Below are 26,882 nucleotides of genomic sequence, written 5' to 3'. Positions count from 1 at the left end.
TGCGGGCGGAGGCGAAGGGAAAGGAGAGGAGAAGAGGAGGGTGCGGGGAAAATCAGGATTCTCGCCATATTGGTAGTGGAGCTAGTGACCGTTTGGATTGGGGAAGTTCGACAAGCGAAAACCGTAACGGCCGAATTGGTGGAAACCATTTTGGAAGACTTCTGCCATTGTTTCATATATGGTGAAAGGAAGAAAGCCTTTGCACTTGTCATTCTCTGCCTGGAACACTCCTCTCCTAGATAGCTGGATAGTTTTTACTTATCAACTAAAATGTCAGCTTTTAGGAAGGCCTATCCATAATGTCCCTATCTACCGTATACCTCCATATGCGCTGTATTACACCATCTTAATTATCTTCACACCCCTATCACTTTCTGAAGTGATTTGTTCCTTGCCTTCAATACATAGCAACCTAAGACTTAGAAGGGCAGAGACCTTGTCTGCAATCTTATTGATTGTTGTTTCCCAGTACCTACTACAGTACTGGGTAGCAAGTAAGAGTTCAATAATAAATATTTATTGAATGAATGAAAAAAGACGGGAGTTCTGAAAAATTTAGCTAATGAGATGCAAAAGAGGCGCAAAACCTGTAATATCGAATACAGCGCTGGCGCCCTCTGCCGGTTGGGGAGGGGAGTAGGTGCTTTAAGAATGATCGCCGAAGGCCACAGGGGGAGCTCAAGCACTTCCCGTCGAGGCAGAAGCTTTCGGACTACAGCTCCCAACAGGCACTTCAAACTTCCCAGAGCCCCAGGGCTTGATGGGAACGATTACCCGTGACCTGTTACGTTCCTACACCGCCCCTCCTTTGGGTTGCGCGCGAAGTCTGATCAGGGATGCGGGGGTCCAATGGAAAGGTGGCCCCAAATCCCGCGAGAACTGGTGGCACATAGCTACTGACTAGGCTTAGGAACGCTGTTTATTCGCTGGGCCTTGTGCCCCCTCCCGGGAGGAGGCACACACTGAAGCATTTCTCCAGTTTTGCACCCCAATCCGTGAGAACTTGGAAGCGGGCTCGGCTGCTCCGCGGGCTCGGCCCCTGGTAGCCGACGGGAAGAGGGCTGCCTGGCCGCGGCCAATGTCTGCCGCGCTTCCTCTGCAGTATGAAGACACCGGAGGCTCCACAGTTAGCTCCAGACTGCCTTCCTTCAGACCAGGCCCCAGCTCCAGCCCGTCTCTCTCCTCAGGCTTCCCCGATGGATAAAAATACGGACCCTGAACTGATGCCACCGCCACGCGATGGGGATGATCCGCCCCAGGTGTCCTCAGATCCCGTGGCTGGCTTAGCTCTGTCCCAGGAGCTGGAGGAAGGGGTCCCAGCTTCTCTCTCCACTTCCCTGGAAACAGGGTTTGGTTCTCCTAGTGAGCTGAACAGTCGTGTCGAGGAGAAAGAACTTTCTGAAAATGTGAGCCTTCCTGCAGAAGAAACAAACAGGCCAGAGTTGGGGCCCGGAGAAGACGTGGAAGGTGTGTCTGAAGAACTGACTTCAGAGGATGAGGGATACACGTAAGTGGTGCTGCTAGCAGTTGGCTCAGGAATCTGAGGAGATTGGGAGTGTGAGGTAATCTCATAGGCCAGTCCTCAGCCCCATTTCTCCAGGCCCGTTTCCACTTCGCTTTGGCGACCCAGGTTTGTTGTCCGCCCCCCATCTTCCTTACAGCGTTTGGAACTACAGCTTCTCCCAGGTGCCTCGGTTTCTCAGTGGTTCTTGGTCAGAGTTCATCACCCAACCTGAAAACTTCTTGAAAGGCTGTAAGTGGTAAGTGAGGATTATGGGGCAAGGAGGAAACCACGCGCAGGATTTCCACCTTAAAACAGCCCAGTTATCTGGGAGAAGGAGTAAGAATTCCTGGCCTGAGCTTCAGTTGCATTTAGGATTGTGTGTCTTCTCTCCTCAAGGTCCTAGGGGTGTTTCTCTGTCCCAGAGGTCAGCTCAGCCCTAGCCCTGCACTTGGAAGATCTAGGTCTGTCCAGCTTTCTAACTCTTTCATCCTCCTAGGGCCCCTGACGGTTCCTGCATCTTGACCAATAGTGCTGATAATATTCTGCGGATTTATAACCTGCCCCCAGAGCTGTACAATGAGGGGGAGCAACTGGAATATGCAGAAATGGTAAGGGCAGGGGCTAAGAGCTAACTCTGCCACTTCATCAGACATTGCACATTTAAGGCTTTCCTGTAGATGGAGAAAGAACGGTCCACATGTTTCCTGTTTCTCAGGCAGGACACTTCTTTGCCATGAGTTTCCACAAGTAATATTTCTACCCTGAATTCCGAAGTCACTTAAAAGAGATGTTTGTCTTTCTTTAGTTAGGAATATGTGTTTCCTGTAAAAGAGTCCTGGCTTTCTCACTGTGGTTTTTAATTGATTTACAGAGATGTGTTGAATGACCACCAGTAGTCATTTATTGGTATTGGGATAAAGTGATGAATGAGACAAAGAGCTGGTTTGCTTTTTTGTGTGGGAGACAGACAACAAACGTGTAAAGCAATAAATAATGAAGTTCTTTACAGATAATAACAAATCTATAAAGGAAATAAATAAATGCTATGAAGGAAATAAATAGAACAAAGAGAGACTGTTCTATGTGTATCCCACAGTCTAGGTAAAAAATGATGTTGGCTTGTGCTAGTGTGGTATCTGGAGAGATAGACGTGGGTGGATTTGAAGTATATTTGAAGTATATTTCTTAGAGGATGCTGCTTTATTTTTACCTATTTGTATTTTTGAATAGTGTCATTTTATTTACCTATTTATTTACTTAAACTTTATTTATTTATTTGGCTGTGCCAGGTCTTAGTTGTAGCATGCAGGATCTTAGTGGCATGTGGAATCTAGTTTCCTGACCAGGGATTGAACCCAGGCCCCCTGCATCGAGAGCTCAGAGTTTTAGCCACTGGACCACTAGGAAAGTCCTGAGGATGCTGCTTTAGATTAAAAAAAAGGTCAGGGGAGGGGCTCTCTGAAGAAGAGGCATTTGAGCTGATATCTGGAGGATGACGAGATCAGTCATGTGAAGTTTTCCAAGAAGAGGCAAAAATGCTATTATACAAAGACCTAGAGCTGGGAAAGAGCCTTGTGTGTTCAAGCAATAGAAAGCAAGCCAGTGCACCTGGACCAAGGCCAGTGAGGGGGAAAGCATGGTGAAGATGGCAAGGTGGCTGGCAGCCACATCTTGTGGGTAGGGCATTTGGAGTGTTTTGAGGAAGCCGTAGGAGAGACCAAAAGAGAGGATTGAAATGATGGCTGAAATCTAGAGAATGGATTGTGAGTGGGCAAGAGTGGAAATTCATCCGGATGTGTATCCCACAGTCTAGGTAAAAAATGATGTTGGCTTGTGCTAGTGTGGTATCTGGAGAGATAGACGTGGGTGGATTTGAAGTATATTTCTTAGGACTTGGAAGTCAGTTGGGTGGATGGGGATACAGTTTACTCAGAGGATATGAAGAGGTGTTGGAACGGAATTTAGGGTTTTTAGGTACTTTAAATGTGAAATGTAAACCTAAGGAAAGACTTGGAGAAGGGTGCTGGGGATATACTTTGAAAGTGGGAGAGCGTGTTGATGGTATCTTGGAATTGAGAATGGAGTCAATCTCAAGAAAGTGGAGATGGAGAAGAAGGCTCAAGCAGATGGAGCGCTCCGGCACATGGCGATGGGTACAGGCGAAGTTACAAAAGTGGAGGCCAAAATCATGTCTGATGATTCTGATCATGTCTAACCATGTTGAGAGTGACGGTAGGTTTAGAGAATGATCCAAGAAAACGTTAGTGACTTTAAGAAAAGCACTTTCAGAGAAATGTTGGAGGCAGAAGCCATTGTGGGAGGGTGGAAGAGGAAATTCTTTGAAAGTGTTTCCCTGTGAAAGGGAGCTGAGAAATGGAATGGTGACCGGAGGGAATGTGGGGTCAAAGAAAGGTTAACAAGATGCTTCTGTGAGGTCAGGAATAACCAGTAGAGAGGGAGGAATCGCTGCTGCAAGAGAGGGCTGTGTGTGACAAAGTCCGTGCGTGACTGGGAGAAGACGGGATCCAGAGCACATTGAAGACTTTGACAGGCGCAGAATCCTTGCTCGCCGTGGGAAGAAAGGCAAAGGGGGTGTTCAGAGGCAGTTGTTTGGTCATGGGAAGATTTGGGTGTCTCAGTCTCTTGGCTTCTCAGGGAAGCATATTGGGAGGCTATCAGCTGAAGGAAGGGGGCTGTGGGGAGACAGCAGAAGGTGTGAAATGATCATTCCCCTGGGAGAAGAAAATCAAACCCACCAAGGAATGTTCGGTGTAGAGTAGCATTGCTTTTCTTTTTTTTTTTTCCCTGCTCAGTCGTGTCCGCACAGTCTTTGTGACCCCACAGACTATACAGTCCATGGAATTCTCCAGGCCAGAATACTGGAGTGGGTAGCCTTTCCCTTCTCCAGGGGATCTTCCCAAACTCGGGGATCAAACCCAGGTCTCCCGCACTGCAGTCGGATACTTTACCAGCTGAGCCACAAGGGAAGCCCGTCATTACTATTTGCTCAGTGCCCGCTAGAAATTTGTAATCCTTCATTGAAAGTGAGACCAGTTAGCATGGTTGTGCATCTTTCCTCAGTAAGTTGACTATAGTTTCTCTGTTTGTAAAATGAGGATGGTAATAATAGCACCCACTTCATAGCATTATGGTGAGAATTAAAAGAATTAGGGTAAAGTGCTTAAAATAGTGCTTGGCACGTAGTCAGTGTTCAGTACACACTAGTAGTCCTTGATGTTAGTTGAGTGCAAGCATGGTCTAGGAGGAATAGGAGGTCTGGCTGGGGTTTGCCAGGACAGAAAGACCAGGGGTGTTTCGAGAGTGTCTGCCAGGGTACCCCTGTCATGGTTGACCAGCATGTAAGGTGGGTAAGGAAATGGGTTGTAAATGGGTTTTGAAGCTGAACAGTTATTGTGGTAGAAATTCAGGGAGCCAAATGGGTTGGATGTTCTTCCCCCCCACCCTCAACCCAGGCCCTCCCTTGGCAGTGAAAGCACGGAGTCCTAACTACTAGACCGGTGGGGTGTCCCTGGATGGGTTGGAGATGATGGCCAGAGATTGTGGTGATGACTCAGTTGTGGGTGTGGGCAGCTGGTCCAGAGTGGAGGTGGTGGCCGTGGGTGCTGAGGAAGTCAAGGAATGGCAGAGGCCAGAATGTTGGGCATTTTTATTCATTCTTTCATTGACTGATTCGTTCAACAAATACTCATTGAGAACAGTCTACATGCCAAGCCTGTGGGTCAGTGGGAGCGCAGGTCTTGTGAAAGAAGGGTGCCCTGTTGCAGGGATGGTCCTGAACGCCTGCTTATCCTGCACCTCTGTGAGCTTGGAGACTGCAGACATGGGAGTTCTTTGTGCAAGCTGTAAGGCACACCTCGCCCTGGTTCCTGGAATAGAAACCAGTGTCCAGAAGCCAGGACCAGTGGGCCTGCCTGAAAATGCAGCCAGCCTGAAAGTTCAGGAGCAGGGATAGTTAGAGGAGGCTGGAAATGTGAGAGATTGAACGTTTATTGCACACACTTGTTTTAGAGAAATGAGAATGGTACAAAGGGGGAAAAGTCGTTGTTTTCCCACCGCTCTACAAAATTCAGCCCTTTATGTTTTTATACAGTCTTTCTAGTTGTTATTGTTCAGTCGCTCAGTCGTGTCCAACTCTTTGCAATCCCATGGACTGCAGCACGCCAGCCTTCCCTGTCCTTCACCATCTCTTGGAATTTGCTCAAACTCATGTCCGTTGAGTTGGTGATGCCATCCAACCATCTCATCCTCTGTTGTCCCCTTTTCCTCCTGCCCTCAATCTTTCCCAGCATCAGGGTCTTTTCCAATGAGTCAGCTCTTTGCATCAGGTGGCCACCATATTAAGAGCTTCAGCTTCAGCATCAGTCCTTCCAATAAATATTTAGGGTTGATTTCCTTTAGGATTGACTTGTTTGATATCCTTACTGTTCGAGGGACTCTCAACAGTCTTCTTCAACACCACAGTTCAAAGGCCTTAGTTCTTCAGTGCTCAGCCTTTTTTATTGTCCAGCTCCCACATCCATACATAACTACTGGAAAAATCATAGCTTTGACTCTACACGAATCTTTGTAGGCAAAGTAATGTCTCTGCTTTTTAATATACTATCTGGGTTTGTCTTTGGTTTTCTGTCATTGTCATAAGCTCTGTCCAAATACTGAAGCTTTCTATGTGGTTGTAATACCATGGTAGATGGTTTTGTACACTATTACTTTTGACAATCATATCATAAATGTTTTTTGTGGTCCTCTAGTCTTTGTGGTTATCATGCTTAATGGTTTATGATATTGCATTGAATGCTTATGATAGTTTTCTTAACTGTTCCTCTGTTTTAGACTTTTGGATTGTTTTCAGGATTTTTTATATCATAAATTATTTTTCAGTGAATATCTCCATGTGTTCTGATGGAGATTCTTCAGAGAAACAGAGAAGTTTTTTTTGTGTGTGTGTGTGTAATAAAGTTTTATTAAAGTATAAAGGAGGTAGAGAAAGCTTCTGACATAGGCATCAGAAGGGGGCAAAAGAGTACCCCCTTTGCTAGTGTTAGCAATGGAGTTATATACTCTCCAATGAATCCAAAGAATATCTGGAGGTTGTAAAGACCTCACCAGACCCACTCCCATAATTTACATTTTAAAATAACAGAGTTGGCCAGAAGGTTTAATCCAAAGATTGTCCTCAGGCAGGATACATCCTTGTAAAGACCAGACCTACTCCCATAATTTATGTTTTAAGATAACAGAATTAGCCAGAGGGTTTAGACTGTCCTCAGGCAGGATACATTATTGTTATATAATCCTAAGGAATGTAGAGGAAAAAAAGTAAAAAAGTTTGTCCTTTTTTCCTCCTTGAATATCCCAGACCTCTCCTTGGGGACCCCTAGACTTCTTATCAACTTGCCTAGGAAATGACTCTCTCATTCCCCCCCTTTTCTTTTAGGAGAATTATGTTGCCTAGGGAAAAGGGGCGTCATTCTCATTTCATAACTGCTTCCGAGCTGACAAGGGGCATTGTCCCTAAATTGGTGAGGCAACATATTCTCCTAATCCTCATAGTGAGGATGTCTGATCCAGGGGCTCCAAGTAATAGTTGGAGGAGGCTGTGGCACTCATAGGAGCTCGGACAACTATTTGTAAATTAAAAGCTTTTAGACGGTTAGAAAACCCCATTATACAGTTACAGATGTAAGGCAAAATAGTCATTAAACCAAGTTAAAATCAAAATGAAAAGTCACATTATGTCCATAGTTACATCAGTCCATCTTAAGGTTGTTAGATGTCATCAGTTTAAGAAGAGGCATCACGTGTGATTGTTGTCGAAGGTATTCGCAGACTTGGAGAAAGTCTTTTCCTTGAAGTGGAGATGTCCACCATGGGGAGTGCTCCGCAGACCCAGCAGTTAGACCGATTGTGGAATGCAGCATAGGAGTGAGCCCAGGACAGGAAGGCATTGTCTTGAGGATCAAACGGCAGGCAGACTCAGGATTTTTGGAGTCAGCAGAAGTAGGCTCACATAGATTATCAGGCCCATCTTGTCCTGAAGGATCCCGGACGAGCCCCCAAGATGAAAGGTTGTTGCTCCAGAGAAGTTTTATAAGTAAGAAATACCCTACGTCGGAGAGTATCAATATTTTTTTTTATGTCTTGTAATAACAATAATCGGTTTGTTTTCAAAAGCTTTTTATGCTGTTTATTCTTTTTATTATTATTACTGTTGTTGGCAATATGAGTATACCAATTCTATCACAGTTTCACTGATTAGGTATTTTCTTTTTTAAGTCTGTATTTAATTTGTGGCATTATTGTTTCTGTTTCATGTTTTGGTGTTTTGGCCTTGAGGCATGGTATTTTCATTTTTAATGTCTGAAAGTTTGGTATGGAAATGGATAGCATTTATGTAGGTGGGGAAATTGGGGGAGGGTTTTGGGGGTATTTTTGTACATCTGTGTACTGCTTCTTCTCAGCATAGTTTCCCAACTCCTCCCCTCCTTTTTCTACCTTTTCACAGAGCTTTCTGGAACTCTTGTTTCTAAGTCCCCGCCTCTTCCCTGAGTACTCTGCCTACCCTGTGGCTCTTGCCTGAGGCCTCCCTTTCCTGTACCTTCTCTAGGGGAAACTGCACAACCTGTGTCCTACGTATCTCAGGTTGGGGAGGGGGTGTCCTCATTCTCAGATGCTATATCCAGACAATTGCTCTTTTGCTTTGTAAAAACTTCCTTTGTGGCTTAGGCTGTCTGATTCTCCCTAACTTGCTGAGTACCTTGGCACTTCAGCTCTCCTGTGCATGCCAAGTCCTTCCACCATCTTGGTGACCTTAGGTATCCAAACCAGAAACCAGGGTCTCATCCTTTAATCGCCCTCTCCTAACCCCCACATCCAATTAATTACCAAATCCTATCAAGTCCACCTGATCTTTCTAATTTATCCGCTTCATTCTATTTTAATTCAAGATGCTATTATTTTGGGCCTTATGTTATTGGGACAGTCTTCTGTTTCCATTTTCCTGTTAAAACATTTGACTACTGATTGTGCTGGTTCCCCAGTGTTGGGGAAACAGTGGTAAGTAAGACAGACGTGATTCCTGACTTGTGCAGAGTGGAGGCGCAGAGGGCATTTGGAACGTGGTTGAGGGGGAGGCTTCCCATGGGGAGAAGTGTCTGAGAGACCCAAAGGATGGCTCGGATTTGACCAGGAAGAGTTGTTGGGGGAAATGAGGGAAGGCTGTTCCAGACTTGGAGTCTAGTGTGTGTGAAAGCCTGCAGCCCAGGAGTGCAGTGAGTTGGCACCTTCTCAGAGCTGGGAGTCAGGATGGTAGAGTGTGGAGATGTTACAGGAAAGAAGACAGGGGTGAGGAATGAGCCTGGAGAGGTGAGTGTGGGGTAGATGCCTGGTAAGGGGAGGTTCCTAGAAGATTGGGTTTTATACTGAGGGTTGTGGAGAAGCATTGCAATGTTTTGAGCAGGAGAATGATGTGGTATAAGCGTCCAGGGCCTTAGTGTGGCTGCAGAGTGGAAAATTGAGTGGCAGGTTAGAGTATGGGGAGGAGGGAGGCCAGGGCATGTGTAGAAACGCTGGCAAGAAGGTAGTGGCTACACGTGGGATCGAAGATAAGGAGACACGTTCAAGCGAACCTAGGAGGTGGAATCAGCAAGCTCTGGCCTTGGGTTGGACCAGGAGAGGAAAGGGCGTGAAGCAAGTAGTAGTCAGGGTGCTCAGACTTCAGGCTTGAGAACGGGGTGGAGAGCCCAGGAGGAGCAGCAGATTCAGAGGCAGCAGAGGATGGGTCTATCCTGGCTAAACTGAGTTTGAGGAGCCTCTGTGATGCCCTAGTGGAACTTTCCTCCAGGCAGTCAGATGCAAGGGTTAAGAGTGGAGAAGTGGACCTGCAGTCACAGCTGGGTGACATCACCCCAAGGGCCAGCAAGTAAGTGACAAAGGACTGGTATCCTGCTGATGTGAAGATTTCCTTCAAGTCAGTAAGTCAAAGACAACAACCAAGGGGAAAACTGAGCAAAAACTATGAGAAAGTGCCCTTAAAAGGAAAAATGTCTTCACTTCACTGGTAATGAGAGATGCCAGTTTAGTTTGTATGAAATACCATTTCACAGCCTTCAAATTGAGAAAAATATGGAAGTCTGGCAACAGCAAGAGAAGGCAGAGCAATGGGTGCTCCTATACGCTGCTGCGGGGGGAATAAATTGGGATGAGCACTCTGGGAAAAAATGTGACACAATCTTGTAGAGTTGGCAGAGCACATACCGTGGAACCCAGTGGTTTCCCTCGGTAGCAGAAACTGCAGAGAATCCCTCCCACATGTGTACCAGATTGTTAAAGCACACTCGCCAAAAACTGGAAAAACATCAGTGACTGTCAATAGAGAAGGATGCGTGAATGGAGTGCTGTGAAGCAGGGAAAATGCATGAATTCGAGCTAAGTTTGTCACCATAAATCTCATAATTGCGATGGGATGCCTACAGCTTGGTACCATTCATATTAAGTTTAAAGGCAAGCGAGACCATGCTATATATTGTCTTTCCTCTATGAATATATTCCTAAAGAAGTATACAAGAATGATAAATTCAGGATAGTGTTTCCCTCTGAAGGAGGGTTTCACTGGGAAGAGGCTTTTAACTGTTTGGTAAAATATTTTGTTTCTTAAGCTGAGTGGAGGCCTCACAGGGTTTGGTTTGGCTTTGTTTTAATACTTGCTTGTCTGAACTGGTCAATAACTTTTGTAAAGAATCCAGTGGCACCTGGTAGATGGCTCGGTGGGTATTTGCATCATTGGCTGGTTCTTTGTCTCTGGGTTGGGGTGTTGTGTGTTGCTTCCTCTCTAAGTGTTGACAAAGCAAAAAGATAAATCTGTATGGCGTTTAGTGCCCCAAGTCTGATGTGAAAATCTGAGCTGAGCCTTGAATTTGAAGATCAAGATCTTGTTCTTGTATTTGCCTGATCTGCCTTCCCCTGCCTGGTTAAGTGCCCACAGAGTGTCTCCCTCTGCCATAAAGCTGCTCCAGGTCCGAGTGGGCCTCCTTTTCCTACCAGTGACCCAGGCATCTCCGCATCTCTGTCCAGGCCCCCGTCCTTCGAATGGTGGAAGGCGACACCATCTATGACTACTGCTGGTATTCCCTGATGTCTTCAGCTCAGCCGGACACCTCCTAGTAAGTGATGTCTTTTGCCTACTTTCCCTCCCCACCCGTTTTAAGGGGACTCTCTACTGAGAGACAGCTGGGGGTCTCAGGAGGAGGGAAGCTTGCTTTGCCTTTCAGATGTGAGCTGAGAGGGCCGGTCAGTTGGCTTCCTCCCCTTCCTTTGACAGCACCGGGGCCTCAGTGTCCATGTCTCTCTCAGCGTGGCCAGCAGCAGCCGGGAGAACCCAATTCACATCTGGGACGCCTTCACCGGGGAGCTCCGGGCTTCCTTTCGCTCCTATAATCACCTGGTAGGGACTCTCTGCCCAGCCCCAGGGCTTGCCCTGGCCCAGCTCTCCTTCCTAGAGAAGGAAGAGGCTCTGCGCCAGGCCTGTTTCCAGCCCTTCCCTTCCCCCAGGATGAGCTGACGGCAGCCCACTCGCTCTGCTTCTCCCCGGATGGCTCCCAGCTCTTCTGTGGCTTCAACCGGACCGTGCGTGTCTTCTCCACATCCCGGCCCGGCCGAGACTGCGAGGTCCGAACCACGTTTGGTAAGCAGTCTGCACCTCCAAGGGAGGAGAGAAAGGGGCCCAGCCAAGAGCAGAGGAGCCCTGTGGTCATGTGTGGAGCTGGGGGGTTGGGGGGTTGTTATCCTCACATCCCTGGGAGGTTGTACCCAGTAGGCAGAGGAGAAAGCAGACTCAGGGAGGGGATAAAACTTTCCCAAGGTCAAACTCTAGTCAAGAGCTGGTTCACTCCTGAGCCCCTCCCCTGTCGGTTCTTTACCTCTTGGTTCCCAAAGTCTTGGTTTTTTTCAAGAAACTGGAGAAGCTGATTCCGTTTGCCTATAAGTCTCAACTTTCTGACCCTTCCAAGGAAAAATTGAGGGGACTTCCCTGGCGGTCCAGTGATTAAGACTGCTCTTCCACTGCACGGGTCGCAGGTTTGATCCCCATCAGGGAACTAAGATCCTGCATGTCCTGTGGCACAGCCAAAGGAAAAAATAAAAGCAATTGAAAAAAGTCATAAAAGTAATTGAATGCTTAATAGGTGTTGGACTGGAGAAAAAACTATGATGGAATTTTTTTAAAAAAGGAAAAATTGAGGTTTGAGAGGGAAGAAAGTTGGGCTTGCATCTTTCGGTCCTTTGAAGGGGATAGAAAGATTTAGGGAGCATCAGAAGTTTTCATCCTGCTGAAAATGAATGGGGTGTGGGGTACACTGAGTCCAGCACCTGGGCTCTGGAACAGGAGATGGAGGTACATCTTTGATTAGCCTGGTTAATGCTGGATACTCTTGCCCTCTCCCCCATGTTGTTCCTTCCCCTTCTAGCAAAAAGGCAGGGCCAGAGTGGCATCATTTCCTGCATAGCCTTTAGCCCAACCCAGCCCCTCTACGCCTGTGGCTCCTATGGCCGCTCCCTGGGCCTGTACACCTGGGAAGATGGCTCCCCTCTTGCCTTGCTGGGAGGACACCAAGGGGGCATCACGCACCTCTGCTTTCACCCTGATGGCAATCGCTTCTTCTCCGGAGCCCGCAAGGTAGGGTTCATATTCTGAGGTTCCAGAACAAGTGGGTAGAAGGCAAGAGTGGGGATGTAGTCTGCTGTGTTGGGAGATGGGCATAAGGGAAAACATCAGCTAAAGGAGTGCTTATAACCCTGGAGGGAAGCAGGTGTGTCTTGGAGGCAGGGGAGTGGAGGGTGGATTCTAGGCTCCTGTTTTTTGTCCTCAGGATGCTGAGCTTCTGTGCTGGGATCTTCGGCAGCTTGGCCACCCACTGTGGTCCCTGAGCCGCGAGGTGACCACCAATCAGCGTATCTACTTTGATTTGGACCCGTGAGTGACTGACAGCCCTCCTTGCTGGGGCCTTGATGCCCCTGGGATGCCAGAGCCCAACTGCGGGATCCCAGCCCTTGATGGTGAAGGGTTCCTGCCCCGGGTGATGACTGCATGCCAGCAGGCCTCTCCTCTCTCTCCCAGGACCGGGCAGTTCCTCGTGAGCGGCAGCACTAACGGGGCTGTCTCTGTGTGGGACACTGGCGGGGCGGGGCTTGAGAGCAAGCCGGAGCCAGTGCTGAGTTTCCAGCCTCAGAAGGACTGCACCAATGGCGTGAGGTCACGAGTCAATTTTGCACATTTGGGGGCTCAGTTTGGGAGGGAGGTAAACCTGAGGGAGTGGGCATCCTGGCTTAGGGAACTGACCAGCGCCACCCATCTCTCCCTATAGCTTGCACCCTAGCCTGCCTCTGCTGGCCACCGCCTCCGGGCAGCGTGTGTTTCCGGAGCCCACAGAGAGTGGGGATGAGGAGGGGGAGGAAGTGGACCTTCCTCTGCTCTCCATGCGCCACGTGCACCTCGAATGTCAGCTTCAGCTCTGGTGGTGTGGGGGGGGCCCAGACACCAGCATCTCAAATGCTCACCAGGAGGAGATGGGACAGGGAGGGACAGAAGGAGGTGGGGGCGAGTTTACATAAAAAGATTTTATATGATACTAGAGTCTTTGTGTCTCTTTGGGGAGGCAGATGATGGAGATGAGGCTGGGAGGGGTACCAGTGGGCTCCGGGGTCCAGCAGCGGGGACTGGCATAATATTCCTGAAACCAGGGTTGAGAGGCGGGACTAGGCGGGAACCAATGGGGCTGCGAAGCTTGGTGTGAAGTCAAGCCAGTGGGGGGTGGGGCCTCATGCCATTGACTGGCGGGTTGCTAGGCAACTTGGTAAACTGAAGGGGGGAAACCTGTTTGAAATCTCACTCCCAAGGTGGGGGCGGCAGGGGTCAGGGTGAGTGTGGCTGAGCAGGAGTGGCAGGAGCTGTGTGTCAGACTGTTGGGTGTGACTGTGAGACTGTGCAGACGGTGACAGACGAGACACCCGCTTTCTCCCGCTCGACACTATTTACCATCATTCGGCAGCAGAGGGACCGTTAGTCAGCTCTGGGGGAAGGCGAGCCAGAGGACCGCCTCCTCTCCCCTGGACTCCTCGAGAGGCAGGTGACTGAGTAGCCAGAGTCAAGGGCACACACGAGAGAGTAAAGGTGCCGAAAACCACAGACGTCACGTTCTGTATTCCCGTTAGATGCGCGGCAAGGGCGAGAGTCATTCAGCAGCTGTCACTCGTCTGGTTTCCCCATTTATCTGCTCTGTCTTTGGTTGGGGGTTGGGGGGAGTTGTTATTTCAAGCAGTGGCTCGACGCTTCCCCTCCACACACACCTTGCCAGACACTGAGAAGGGGTCTCTGAAGAGAGACTGTCAGCAGAGAGTTTGATTGTGGACTCCCAGTCTGAGGGGAGAACGGGACGCCTGTGATGACGACTGGAGAGGAGCGAGGAATGTCACCTCTGCCCAGAGGTGCTGAAAGCCGGGGCTCTTACACCCAAAAAGGCAAAGCCTCCTCCCTTCCCCCAGGATAATTGGAAACAGCCCTTCCGGCTGAACGCGGGTTTGGGGTTGTAGATTCTGCCTTTCCTCTCCAGACCCATTTCTCCCCACAACCATCTAAGAAGGGCCCGCTTTTACCCCCTAATCTCTTGCCTTTCATCAACCCCCAGGTAGCAGTAAAGAGTCGGGGAGCTGTGACAAGGGACCCCAGGACTGGGAGTTCGGCAGTCAGGGTTTGGTTTCAGCTTCATCCCAGATTCTCGGTGTGACCTTGGGCAAGTCGCAGGGCTTCCCCAGCCTCAGTTTCTTCATCACTGCAATGGGGATCCTTCAGCTCTGCCCCTCCCACCTCACACAGGTAGTCTAGACAAACCACTCCGCTCGCTCTCGTAAAGTGCGGAGCCTTCAAGGTTATTATTATGCTCTCCAGACCTCCCAAGAGCAGCGGTGTTGTTTTGGGATGGGGGAGGAGGAGGCTGCGGGAGGGAAAGGGGCTGGGTTCCTCGGGATGTAGAGGGCGAGAGAGCCTTTCTGGATTTGAGAGAGCGGAAGATTCCAGCCGTCCGGGCGATCCCAGGGCAGGCGTGGAGGTGGGCAGAAACTAAGCCAGAGACCGAGAGTCGCAGAGACAAAGGGGGTGTGAGAGACCGCGCAGGGGAGTGAGGCGGGGCACGGGGTGAGACGGCTGGGCGGGCGGGAGGTGCGCGAGGTGAGGGGGGTGGGGGACATGGGCTGCGATCCTGCCGCCCGCTCCGACTCGGGCTCCAGCTCCGGTTTTTCCCTCCGCCATCCTCTCCCCCTCCCCGCCTCTCCTTTAACTCCCCCCTCCTGAGCTCGGGACTGGTTTCCTCCCTTAGCCCGCTGCCCTCAATCCCAGCGAGGCTGGGGCTCCGGCTCGGCGCCCCTTTCCCCGCTCCCTTCCCTGGCGCCCCATGCCGCCCCCGCCCGGCCCCCAGCTCCCCCAGTCCCCTACTTAGGCCCTCTCGCCGATCCCGGGGTGCCAGCGCGTGGGCCGGGGGCATAGGGCGCCTGCAGACCGCCCCTGGAAGGGCTCCTGCGGGCTGAGCGCTCCGGAGCGGGGGCACAGGCGGAGCAGGAAGCGGGTCCGCGTGGGAGCTGGGGGCATCGGCCACCCGGGCAGCCCGGGCAGAATAGCCCGGGCGGCCAAGGCAGTCACCCCCCAGGGGTGAGCGACTTTGGGGGAGTTGGTGCCCCGCCCCCCAGGCCTTGGCGGGGTCATGGGGGCCCCCCATTCTGGGCTGGGGGGCGTGCGAGTTGGGGCCCTGCTGCTGCTCGGGGTTTTGAGGCTGGTGTCTGGGCTCAGCCTGGAGCCGGTCTACTGGAATTCGGCAAACAAGAGGTGAGCGCCCTGGGCTGGGGAGACCCCCACACCTCCTGGGCAGGAAGGTTGGAAGCTTTGGGGACTTGAGGGGGCTGGGTTCTCTGAGCTGGGAGGAGGCCGGAGGGAGGGTGCTGGTGCGTGGATGTGAGCTGATGGGTTACCAGACAGAGGTGATCTTGGGAGCCAGATTCGCGAGTGGCACGCAGAGCTGGATGTGGGTGGTGATAGCCATGTGTCAAGAGTTTGAGAGACCCCTAAGGGGCAAGGATTTGAAAGTTCCTGGGTAACCCGGAGGGCCGGGGAGTGGTTATTTGGGTTTGTGGGAGACTCGAGTGGTGTCAGGGGCTGGGCTTACAGGGAGCCTGGTTAATGTCAGCTCTCAGGAGAGCAGCTGAGTAGGTGCTGCTGAGGCGCTGAGAGGAAAGGGGGGTGCCTCCTTCCCCAGAAGGGACTCAGTGGTGGAGATGCGAGGGGAGGGGCTCAGGTTGGGGTTTCAGGGACAACTCGCCCATGCCTGTTTGACTCTTCTTCACTCATCCATCTCCCCACTTATGCCCATAGAGGGTCGGTGAGCCCTTGGTGGAACAATTTCCCAAGCAGAAGATTTTGCTCCCTTCCTGGCTTGGGGATTTCTCGCTGGAAGAAGTCTGGAGCCCCTTAAAGCCCCCATGTTCTCTCTTGCATCTGGAGTCTTGAGGACTCGGTTGCCCCTTCCCCCATCTCTGCTGCAAGCTCTTCCACCAGACCTCTGTCCCGTGGCATACTTCCTTTGCTCTGAAGAAAGGCCAGGGGTCAGATGAAACTTCAAGCCACGCAGAGTAGGACAGAACCCTTGGGAGGTCCTCCAGTTCCCTTGACTCCATGCAGATCTCATTCCCCATGAACAAGAGTTCTGGGTCTTGAAAACTTCCTACTTACCTGGGGAGGCTGTGTGAGGCCATAGGAAGAGGTTGTTCTTTGGAGCTCATAACCTTCTAAGTCTTAATCCTAGCTCTGTGGCTTTTGGCCGTGTGGCCTTGGGCAAGTCACTTAACCTTTCCAAGTTTGTATCCTCAGTCCTTACAGCCTTTATGAAGATTAGAGGTAAGGTATTTGAACACATTATAAGCTCATTAAAGGAGAACAAGGGTGATTGTTCTTTGGCCTCCGTCACATTTCCCTGGCCTGGCCGCCTCCCTCCTCTTTCTCTTGGGGTCTAATCTCAAATATCTTTTCTTCTCTCAGTCTCCTACCCACCAGCTCCCACGTGCAGCTGGAGTATCAACTGCAGTGTGAGGATATAAGTTAGGCTTATTCCGATAGAGTTGAAAAAAGGGAGTTAGTGTTCTGGGGGCTCTTTGGGATGTTGGATGGGAGGGAGTCTGGGAAGATACCAGCAGCAGTCCCCTGTGACCAAGTTTAGAGACCCTGTCTGCCATTCATGCACAGGTAGGGGCTGCAGTTGTTGGGAGGTTACACTAGTGGCCACTGGGGCCAAGGGAGACGTGGGCTTTTGTCAGCTGTGGGTAGAATAGTCAGCTCTTTCCATTCCAAAGCAATAGGTCACTTTCCCTAGGAAGTGCAGGACCTGGGGGAAGATGGGTGCTGAGCAGGGTAAAATCTGGGGCATCTGGCCCACAGACCCTAGTTCCCGTTAGCCCCGTTTAGGGCCATTGCCAGGTTTACCTCCTGTCACATTGCCTGGCTAACTTGGGTCACTGGATCACCTTCCATACCCTCCTCCCATCCTGCCCCCTATGCCCTGAAATCCCTGAAATTCAGTGGTGGCCTGGGTGAGGGGAGGCTCTGCCCCCATCGTTGACTGCCATGGAATAGTGAAATCACCTGGGAGGGTGGGCTGTGTGGTTCCAGAGAGGCCAGCTCCTTGGTAACTGGCATCCTGTTGCCATGGCAACAGGGCTGGTGATGGAGCGAGAGATGGCAGTGTGCATGTGGTGAGGGCGGGCTGAAGAGTGCATTTGGGCACACCAAGGGGCAGGAGACCTCTGAGCTGGGCTTCCTGCTGCTTCCTCGACGTGAGCTTCCAGAGCCCTTAGTGCCTATGCTGTCAGAACAGACTCCCCACTCAGACAAAGGCTGCCCTGCAGGGGTGAGGGGTGAGGAGGGCAAAGCTTGGGGACCAGGCCTCTGACACCTCTCATCCTTGTCCACCTCGCCCTCCTCCCCACAGGTTCCAGGCAGAGGGTGGTTACGTGCTCTACCCTCAGATCGGGGACCGGCTAGATCTGCTCTGTCCCCGGGCCCGGCCTCCGGGTCCCCACTCCTCTCCTAATTACGAGTTCTACAAGCTGTATCTGGTAGGGGGTGCACAGGGCCGGCGCTGTGAGGCACCCCCTGCCCCAAACCTCCTCCTCACTTGTGACCGGCCAGATCTGGATCTCCGCTTCACCATCAAGTTCCAGGAGTATAGCCCTAACCTCTGGGGCCACGAGTTCCGCTCACACCACGATTACTACATAATTGGTACTGCTGGGCAGAGGGCAGGGTCTAGTGGGAAGGCACCCCTGGGATTGAGGGCAGATAAGGGAAGGGACCCCTGGAGCCACCTCGGGTGGTGTTGGGGGCAGGCGTGGAGATGGAATAGGGGTAGCTCTGAGCACCAACTTCTCCCTCTGGTTCTCTTCCAGCCACATCGGATGGAACCCGGGAAGGCCTGGAGAGCTTGCAGGGAGGTGTGTGCCTCACCAGAGGCATGAAGGTGCTTCTCCGAGTGGGACAAAGTGAGCGTGGCACACCTGCTAAGGGCTGAAGGAGGCTGGGGCAGTATATTCATGGTCAGGGGGCTGCTGTCTCAGCCCCTCTCTCAGGTCTTCCCCATCTCCAGGTCCCCGAGGAGGGGCTGCCCCCCGAAAGCCTGTGTCTGAAATGCCCATGGAAAGAGACCGAGGGGCAGCCCACAGCCTGGAGCCCGGGAAAGAGAGCACTGCAGGTAGGAACCAGGGGTCCAGCCTCCTGCCTTCCCTCCTCCTCTGCTCTCAGACCCTAGCTGCCCTGCTGCCACCCTCTCCCTCCCTCTGCAGTTTTGGGGGCAGTGATACAGGAAAGAGGAGAAGAGAAGATGGGAGGGTGGGATGGGAATGGAAGCCAAATGAGGAAAAGACTCAATTAGAACTAATTAGCCAAGTCAGTGCTTCAATCAGCACTGTCAGAGAAGGGGGGAGGACTGCCTGGCACGGGTTGAAGGGCTGGACACACCTGGATTTGGAATGGGGCTTGGCAGGGAGGGGAAGGGCTTGGGGTCCCCAAAGGGCCTGAGCCCATGGGAACCCCCAAGCCTGGGTGTCCAGATGCCCAGGTGGCTCCTTCAGCCCCTCCCCCTCTTTCCTCCTTCACCCCTTCCCTGCCAGGTGACCCCACCAGCAATGCAACCTCTCGGGGTGCTGAAGGCCCCCTGCCCCCTCCCAGCATACCCGCAGTGGCCGGGGCAGCAGGGGGGCTGGCGCTGCTCTTGCTGGGCGTGGCAGGGGCTGGGGGTGCCATGTGTTGGCGGAGACGGCGGGCCAAGCCTTCGGAGAGTCGCCACCCTGGTCCTGGCTCCTTCGGGAGGGGAGGGTCCCTGGGCCTGGGGGGTGGAGGCGGGATGGGACCTAGAGAGACTGAGCCTGGGGAGCTAGGCATAGCTCTACGGGGTGGTGGGGCTGCAGACCCCCCCTTCTGTCCCCACTATGAGAAGGTGAGTGGTGACTATGGGCATCCTGTGTACATCGTGCAGGATGGGCCCCCCCAGAGCCCCCCAAACATCTACTACAAGGTATGAGGGCTCCTCCGACCTGGCTCTCCTGGATCCAGCCCTTTGTGGGGTGCTCCTCCAGTTTAATTCATGGTTTGAGGGACACCTCTAGCATCTCCTTGGCCCCCTTTGCCCCATCAGCTCCTCTGCTCCTCCTGGCTCTTGCCTCTCCTCCACTTTTAGGATTCCCTGAGACATCCACCCAACTACCGCCTGCCCTCTGGTTGGCTGTGTGTACCCTTCTGTCTGTGTTTCTGGGTCCTGTTCCCCTGGGGAGGGGGCAGAGATTCAGGCTCCTCCTCTGATCATGACCCAGAGATCCTTGTTCCCCTCACCCACTGAGAGCTAGGGGTGGGAACAGTCTGTCTTTTGGTTGGTACTTCTCCTCTTTCTGCCTCTCACTGTTTTTCTCTTCTCCCTCTCTTTTATTTTCTTTCTCTCTCCTCTGTCTCTAGGTCTGTTCCTCTTCCCTAGCATCCTCCTCCCTGTATCTCCTTTTACTTACCCTCTTGGCTTCTTATCCTGTGCCCCTCCCATCTCCGGGGTCGCGGCTTCAAAGCATTTCTCCCCTCAGCTCCCTCTTCTGACTTCTCTTACCAACCACTCCCCTTAGTCTGCCAAAAATGGGGGCCTTATGGGGAAGGCTCTGGCATTCCACCCCAGCTCAGGGCATGGGCAGCAAGACTCCTCCTCTGCCCTGCCCCAGGCCTCTACATACTTACTCCAGCCATTTGGGGTGGTTGGGTCAAGACAGCTACCATGAGAAGAAATATGCTGTTTTGTCCAGTGGCCAATAGCAAGCTATGAACCGGTCGGGACACTTATGGACTTGGTCTGATGCTGAATGGGCCACTTGGGACAGGAAGTGACTTGCTCCAGACAAGAAGTGACCAGGCCTGGACAGAAGTGGCCTGGGAAGTGGCAGAAGCAGTGCAGCAGGAACTGGAAGTGCCTTCATCCAGGACAGGAAGTAGCACTTCTGAAATAGGAAGTGGTCTGGCTGGAACCGGAAGTGGCTTAGTCTGGGGGGTGGGGGGAGGTGGATGGTTCATACTCTGTGGAGAAGGGAGGGGGGGCAGGAAGAACTTGGGAAGTTCTTCCCATTTCAGGAGGAAGCTGGAACTTAACTCTAAAGAAGATCAAGTGGACTGAGGAGGGTCTTCCTAGTATTCAGTGGCTTGTGCCAGGATCCCCCTTCCCCTGTTCTCTGTGCTGCTTTTAGGACAGCTAAGGTGACTGCCATCTGCTGTGGCAGGCTCAATTTGTCTTGTTTTTCCCTTTCCATATGCCAATATAGTCTCTGTTACCCAACAGGGTGACCCCAAGAACCCATGTGTTGTCCCCAGTAACCCAGATGGCTGTCTTGTTCATCATATCCTCCATATCCTACTCCCTTCAAACTCAACACAGCTCCCTTCTTAGTGACCAAAATGGTGGCCTACTGACTCGTCTAGCTAATGGTGGTCCTTAGCAACAGCCACTCTTTTCATAGTGACCAGCTGATACCTCTTCCAGCCCTCTAGTGCACAATTGGATGTTGCCTCAGTTTCCTCCCAGCTCATTTCCATTAGAGCAGAGCTGCCCTTGGGCATCACATCGGCCACCTCAATCACCAGCCAAATGGTTGCTTTGTCCACCAGGGGTCATCTCTCTGGTGCTGTAGTTCCCAGCTCCTTCCTGATTTTTCTAATCACTCCTTCCAGGGAACAGGAAGTTGATATTGCCATGGGGGAGGTGGCGGTATATGGCCGTCATCTCAATAGTTTTACTGTAAAAGGGAAATTTGAACAACAAAAACCAAAAGAAAAAAAAAAAAGAATAAAAAAGTTGAAAAGTTGACAAGAAGGCTGGAAAATGTTTGGACCTGAATTGGGATGGGGAACTGGTGGTTAGAATGACTTTCCAGCTGAGGGTTGGACTGCATGAAACCAAGGGAGAGGGTTGGGTGGGATCACTGAGGTGGATAATGCCTGATGTGCTGGGGGAGGGGGATGGGATGGGTAAGGCGGTGAGTGAGAAGGCTGAGGAAGGCAGCCACTTCCAATGGAGGGAGAGAAAAAACCCAGGTGGGAGTGGGAGTTGCCAATACATCCTATTGGGGCTGTCCAAATATACATTCAAACATGGGAGAAAGCCTAAGTATCTATTGTTAAACCAAAGTACCAGACTCAAAGCAAGTCTCAGAAACGAAGTGGAAAAAACATGTTCACGTATTCAGTCTATACTCTCCTCCCCTGACCCAAGGCCGTTGTATGTCCAGAAGACTCAGAGACCCAGGCATCAAGCTGCCTATCCCCTGGGTCCCTGTGTACCCATAACCCAGGCTCTTCTCCCCATAAAACTTGGGTGCCCAGCCCCCTAGACTCAGCCCCATTCTCCAGTCACAAAAGCAGCCATCAGGAGCATCGCTGGAGCCAGTCGGCAGGGGTCACAACCTCTGCCCTGCCCGCCCCTCCCTGACTTTAGGTCCCCTCCCACTGTCTCCCATCTGCCTGGAAGTCAAGGGGTCCTCCTGGCCTGCCTCTATCTGGTGGGACCCCTGCCCCTCCCCCTGTCTGAGCAAGATGCCTGGGTCTCAAGAGGTGCAGGTGCTATAGGAGGGGAGTTGAAAACTGAAAGGCCAGGTGCTGGGCTGTCTGGAATCTACTCCTGCCTTCTAAGCCTGCACTGGAGCTTGCCTGAGGTGGGGAGGCTGGAGGCGGGTGTGGAAGGGCTGGTCCCTGCCCCTTAGTGGGGGTTGGTTGTCATGGCAACATCCCCTTCTCCACACAATGGGAAGCCCCCCTCAGCCTCCCGCGTGGATGGAGCCGACAGCCCCATCGCTGGCTATCAGCCTCAGGGACTTGGCAACTGTCACTATGGCAACCCAGAGCCCAGCAACAGGGCCCAGTGAACGAGGGAGGGGTCCATGACTGGGGCAGGGCTGTGTGTGAGAGGGGGCAAGAGAGCCAAGGAAGAGTCCCCCTATACATATATCCAGAGGAACAGGTGGAGAGAAGAGAGGGAGAGCAGTGGGGATAAACAGTCTCCGTGACAGACAAACATCTCACCAAAGCAGCCGAGACATCACAACATGCTGAGAGACAGGAAGACACCTGGGGACAGATGCACAGCTGGGGAGAGGAACAGCGCATTCTGCAGTCCCTGCACTACCCTGGGATACACCCCCTCAGAGCACTGGCATCTATGGTCTCTCCCTCCCCCGACACTGACAACACAAGACCTACAGTCTTCCACATGTGTGGTGACTTGTGTGTCTTTTGAGCTATTGATATTTGAAAGCTCAGGTGACTTCATACAGGACACACGCCATCCTATTTGCTTTCTCGGTTCAAATACACAAACACACTCCCAGGATAACAGCTATAACAGAAAGAAGAGGGGCAGGGAAACATTCATTTATTCATTCATTCACTCAGCATCATATTAAATGTCTACTTGGTTCCAGGTACTATTTCAGTCACTAATAGTATGAGGTGAATAAGGCAAAGTCTCTGCTTTCATGAAGTTCACATTTTGGCGGAACAACATAATAAAATTTCTGGTAGTGATAAGTGATCTAAACAAAACAGCAAGGGGAGGCAGAGGGTGGAGGGTATCAGGGAGATACTTCAGGTTAGGAGGGTCTCTCTGAAGAGGGAAATTTGTTCAAGACCTTGAATAACGAGGAGTAAGGAAGACAGGCAGGCTTCCCAGGAGGCGCTAATGGCAAAGAACCTGCCTGCTAATGCAGGAGATCCAGGAGATGTGGGTTTGATCCCTGGGTCAGGAAGATCCCCTGGAAGAGGGCATGGCAACCAGTCCAGTATTCATGCCTGGAGAATCCCATGGACAGAGGAGCCTGGTGGGCTTACAGTCCATAGTGTCTCAAAGAGTCTGACACAAGTGAAGCAACTTAGCACGCACACAAGGAAGGCAGACACTATGGGAAGGGCAGAGCAGAAAGAGGGAATAGAAAGTGCGAAGCACAGAGGGGAAATCTAGGTGGGCTTGGGAATAGCGAGAAATACATCACAGCCACACACATGTTCTAGATGTGTCCTGTCCTTCCCCAGCCTCAGCCTGCAGGGTAGCAAATGACTAAGGAAGAATCCACATTTAGAAAGCTGATCTACTTGGTCTTCTATGTTGTCCCCTTTGTTTCTTGTGCAGATGTGAGTTGTGTTTTCCTCAACTAAATTTTATACTCTGGGAGGGCAGGGATGATGCCCTGAGATTTTGGGCTGCTGGGACAGAGTTCAGAGCAGGCAGGCAGAGTGGAAGTAAGGGATCTGAGAGAGCTGGGGACCACAGAAGGTAAAGCCCTCACCCAGCATAGGATGGAGGCTGCCCTGGGGGCTCTGCTGCAGATGGAAGCTCAGACTTTTCTATCCTTCCAAACAGAAGCAGGATGTAAATTAAGTTGAAGTGTTTATGTTTGTGTATATGGTCAGCATTGAGGGTTTTAAGAAAAGGAGAATAGAGCAAAGGGTTGCAGTGGGAATTTCTGATGGAGGATGATTGACACCACAATTGGAAATTTAGTTAGAATGAAAAACAGAGCTTTCTAAAGGGAATCATGAACATGGGGCATCCCCTTCCCCAGAGAGAGTCGTTTCAAGATCTGTAGGCAGGCTGGGAGAAATGTGGCAGGCTGGTTTGTAGGCAGGGGGTTGGCTGAGATGGGTTGAAGGAGTTGGGTGGGGGTAGGGAAAAGGATGCAGACTAAATGGGAGGGAAAACTTAGCATGGGAGAGATGTTTAAAAGGTAGCATGGAAGGTGAAATCCTGAAGGGAGTTTTGAGGGGACCAGGTCCCTGGGTCCCAGAAGGATCGAATCCCTTTGTGGCCTGGCTCTCCCACTTCCTTCAGTTGCCATCAAAAACTCAGGCATGGGTTCCCTCCGATCCCAGTGGCTGGTGGTGGTGGCGGGCGGGGGAGAGGGTAGATTGAGCGGCCTGGGGGGCGGCAGCTGGTGAGTGGGGAGGAAGCTGTGTGCTCAGCAAACAGCAGCCTCAGTGCCCAGGGGCTGCCTCCTCCCTCATCAACCAGCTCAGCCAAATGTCCTTGCATTCCCACCACCCCAAGGGGACTGGGGCTGGGCCAGGGTCCCCAGGGGAGTGAGATGGGATGGGTGGGGGGAGATGGGGGTGGTGCTTGGCTCCCCATCTCTTGGCTTCTGTTCTCTCTTCTCCTGGAAACTCTCAGCTCCTCCCGTCATGGAACAGACTCCCTCCTGGCTGTGACCACCGACCACCACCGTGAGGGCATCAGCTACAAATCACCTGTGGGGGTCTGTGGAGGGGCAGGATGCGGGAGGAGAGGAGGGATGAGTCAGGGCTGAAAAGGAATCTTGTTCTGGTTCTCACGGGACTGGCCCAGGGCAGTCAGCAGGGAGGCTGCTGGCACAGAGGCTTTGTGCTCCCTGCTGGCCTCTCCATCCCTGATGACACCGTGGACAGCAGGCTGAGACCTGGACCCCGGAAATGCCCTCCCACTACCCACCTTGTCCTAGCCCCCAGCCCTTATCCTCTGCTTCCTACCACTATCCAGAGGACCAGCCCCCAGCTTACCCTAGATCTGCTGCTCCCCTTTGGGGACTGGGGCCTCCAGACCTTAGCCTCTGGCTCCCTCTCCCTCCTCCACAGCCCTTGCTCCCCTCAGGGACCCAGGCGTCCTGCCCGCTCCCTTCACCATAACAACCATTCTTTTGGAGTTGCTTAAGACTTTAATATCATTTCATTAAATCAGCTAGTTCAGAGAAGGTTGGGGGCACAAAGAGCCTGGGGTGGGCAAAAAAGGGCCAAGGTAGGGGGGCTGCAGGGGAAGAGCCCCCTCTCTCCGTGGAGATGGCTCTGAGAAATCAAATATTGACAGTGAGAGAACAGAACTTATTAAAGCTGGGACAGGGGTGTGTGTGTGTGGAGCTGTGGGAATGGCCGGATGCCTGGGTTCTGAGGGTAACGAGGGCTCTGGGAGGAGGGAAACCCTGAAGCAGTGTGGTACAACTCTTCTGCCCATTTCCACTGCCAGGTACTGAGTCTTGCTACCCTGGCTATTTCTCAGCTGTCTCCTAGAGTCCCTGGGGACAAGACCCCCATCACAGATGTGGTTGCCCCCCCCTTCAGCCCTTCCCCCTACCTCCACCTCTGTTGATGAGCTTCAGGAGCATTTAATCGGATTGAGCAGTAATTAGTAAAGCGAGATGTTTGATTACCTGTTTAGCATAATGTAGGGGGCTGGGATCCCTAGGCACAGCCAAGGTTGTAGGGGGGGGGATCAGAAAAGAAATGGGGTCTACACAACATTCTTTTCCCTGAGGGAGCCATGAGCCCTGCTTATACGTCTCCCCATCTTCTGCCTCCCCTCAAATCGTCACTCCTTTGGGACTTCTCTCTGGGGGATCTGACCAATCACGTCACCTCTCTGCCACCCACTGCCTAACTGGTTAGCAGGGTAGCCCCGCTTGCTGTGCAGCTGGTTGTGGGGTGTGGCAGGACCCCCCTCTCCTTCAGTCCTTGCCCTTAGCAACATGAGTGTGGGCTGAGCAGGAGCCCAGACACCCACTTTGAAGATAATGGGGGGGGATGCCAAGGGTAGGGGTTGTCAATTCTGGAAATAAAAATGGGGTAGGTAGGATGGTGAGGTCAGAGCTGGGTCCAGGTGTGGATTAATCCACAGGCCCTTCAGGAGTACCGGGGACTGCCACTCCTCGCCCGCCAGAATACTGGCATAATGAGACCTGTCAGGTGTGAACATCAACCGGGAAAGGGGGGAACTGAGGTGCCAGCTTCGCTCCTCATCCAGCAAAGAAATTGTCATCAATTTAGCTCCTCATGGAAATGTAATCAGTGGGCTCGCTGCTGGCTTTGTCTTAATTAGGCACTATTGATGGAAGCAGGGAGGGTGCCCTCCCATCCCCCTGACTCCCTTCCTCCCTAGATCTCCCAGCCCTCCCTAAAGCTTCTACCGCCCCAGGTACAGCTGTCTTCCAGGCGCCTCTTCCGGCAATCCCAGCCTGCAGCGCCCCCTAGCATCCGCCGCGGTCTGCCCCTCCTCTCACACCCTTCTCCTCCCGCTTCCCCAGGACTCAGCCTTTGTTCTTAAGGAGAGCCGAGCCCCTCCCCGGCCCGGTCACCTTCCCCAGAGAGTCCCCGCCTCCTGTCTCCCCCAAAACGAGCGACGCTTTCTAAAGTCAATCCTCAGATTCCAAAAATTCCAGTTCCGTTCTTCCTTCCCTCCCCCGCCCCGCGCTGCCCGGCGAGCCTAGACCCCAGTCCGAACTAAGAAGGGGGATCAAGCGGGAGGGCAGGGGTGCTCCAGCCCCGGTTTTTCCCCCGGACTCAGCTGCAGTCACGGCTGCCTCGAAATCCTGGAGCTCCTTCTAGAGCGCGTGTGAATCTAGTGGGCGGGACCTCGGGCGCCATCTGCTGGACTCGCCCGGGATGGAGCCCGCAGACCCGGGCGCGGGGTCGGGTGCTTGGGGTTCCCCCAGCCTTTTCAGTTGTTTCCAAGGGTTGTTTCCAGCTCCAGTCCGTCCAGCCCGTTCCCAGACCAGGCCCCCTGCGCCCCTCCAGCTTGCCAGATTTAGCTGCTTTCCCTTGCCCCCCAGCCTTCTTGCCCCGGGTCCCCGCCTGGGTGACGCGGTCGAAGCCGGGCAGGGAGCCGCGGACCGGGGTTTCTCTGCGCCTGCGCAGAGGAGGCTGGTCCCGCAGGCTCGCGCTCCTGCCACTCAACCCCCCGCCTCCACGCCCAGGGTTGCCGAGGCGACGCGTGCAGGCGCTGGCCCGAGAAAGTCA

General features: G+C 52.4%; 2 protein-coding genes across 2 annotated transcripts; both read left to right on the top strand.

Moving 5' to 3' along the window:
* The first annotated feature begins 796 nt into the window (after positions 1-796).
* On the top strand, positions 797-13,144 carry WRAP53 (WD repeat containing antisense to TP53). Its single transcript, XM_043475127.1, has 10 exons — positions 797-1,507; positions 1,662-1,760; positions 2,001-2,112; positions 10,595-10,683; positions 10,874-10,964; positions 11,072-11,204; positions 11,986-12,194; positions 12,388-12,491; positions 12,636-12,770; positions 12,883-13,144. Exons 1-10 carry the CDS (start codon positions 1,104-1,106, stop codon positions 13,127-13,129), a joined length of 1,623 nt encoding a protein of 540 aa, XP_043331062.1. The 5' UTR covers positions 797-1,103; the 3' UTR covers positions 13,130-13,144.
* A 1,604-nt stretch (positions 13,145-14,748) lies between these two features.
* On the top strand, positions 14,749-20,943 carry EFNB3 (ephrin B3). Its single transcript, XM_043475112.1, has 5 exons — positions 14,749-15,392; positions 17,545-17,837; positions 18,002-18,094; positions 18,199-18,303; positions 18,722-20,943. The coding sequence occupies exons 1-5, from the start codon at positions 15,271-15,273 to the stop codon at positions 19,129-19,131; spliced, it is 1,023 nt and encodes a 340-aa protein (XP_043331047.1). The 5' UTR covers positions 14,749-15,270; the 3' UTR covers positions 19,132-20,943.
* Positions 20,944-26,882: the final 5,939 nt, after the last annotated feature.

This window comes from Cervus canadensis, chromosome 1, assembly GCF_019320065.1.
Source record: "Cervus canadensis isolate Bull #8, Minnesota chromosome 1, ASM1932006v1, whole genome shotgun sequence".
Classification (NCBI taxonomy): domain Eukaryota; kingdom Metazoa; phylum Chordata; class Mammalia; order Artiodactyla; family Cervidae; genus Cervus; species Cervus canadensis.
Note: the sequence above shows the minus strand (reverse complement) of the source record. Positions and strands in the feature narration are given on the sequence as shown.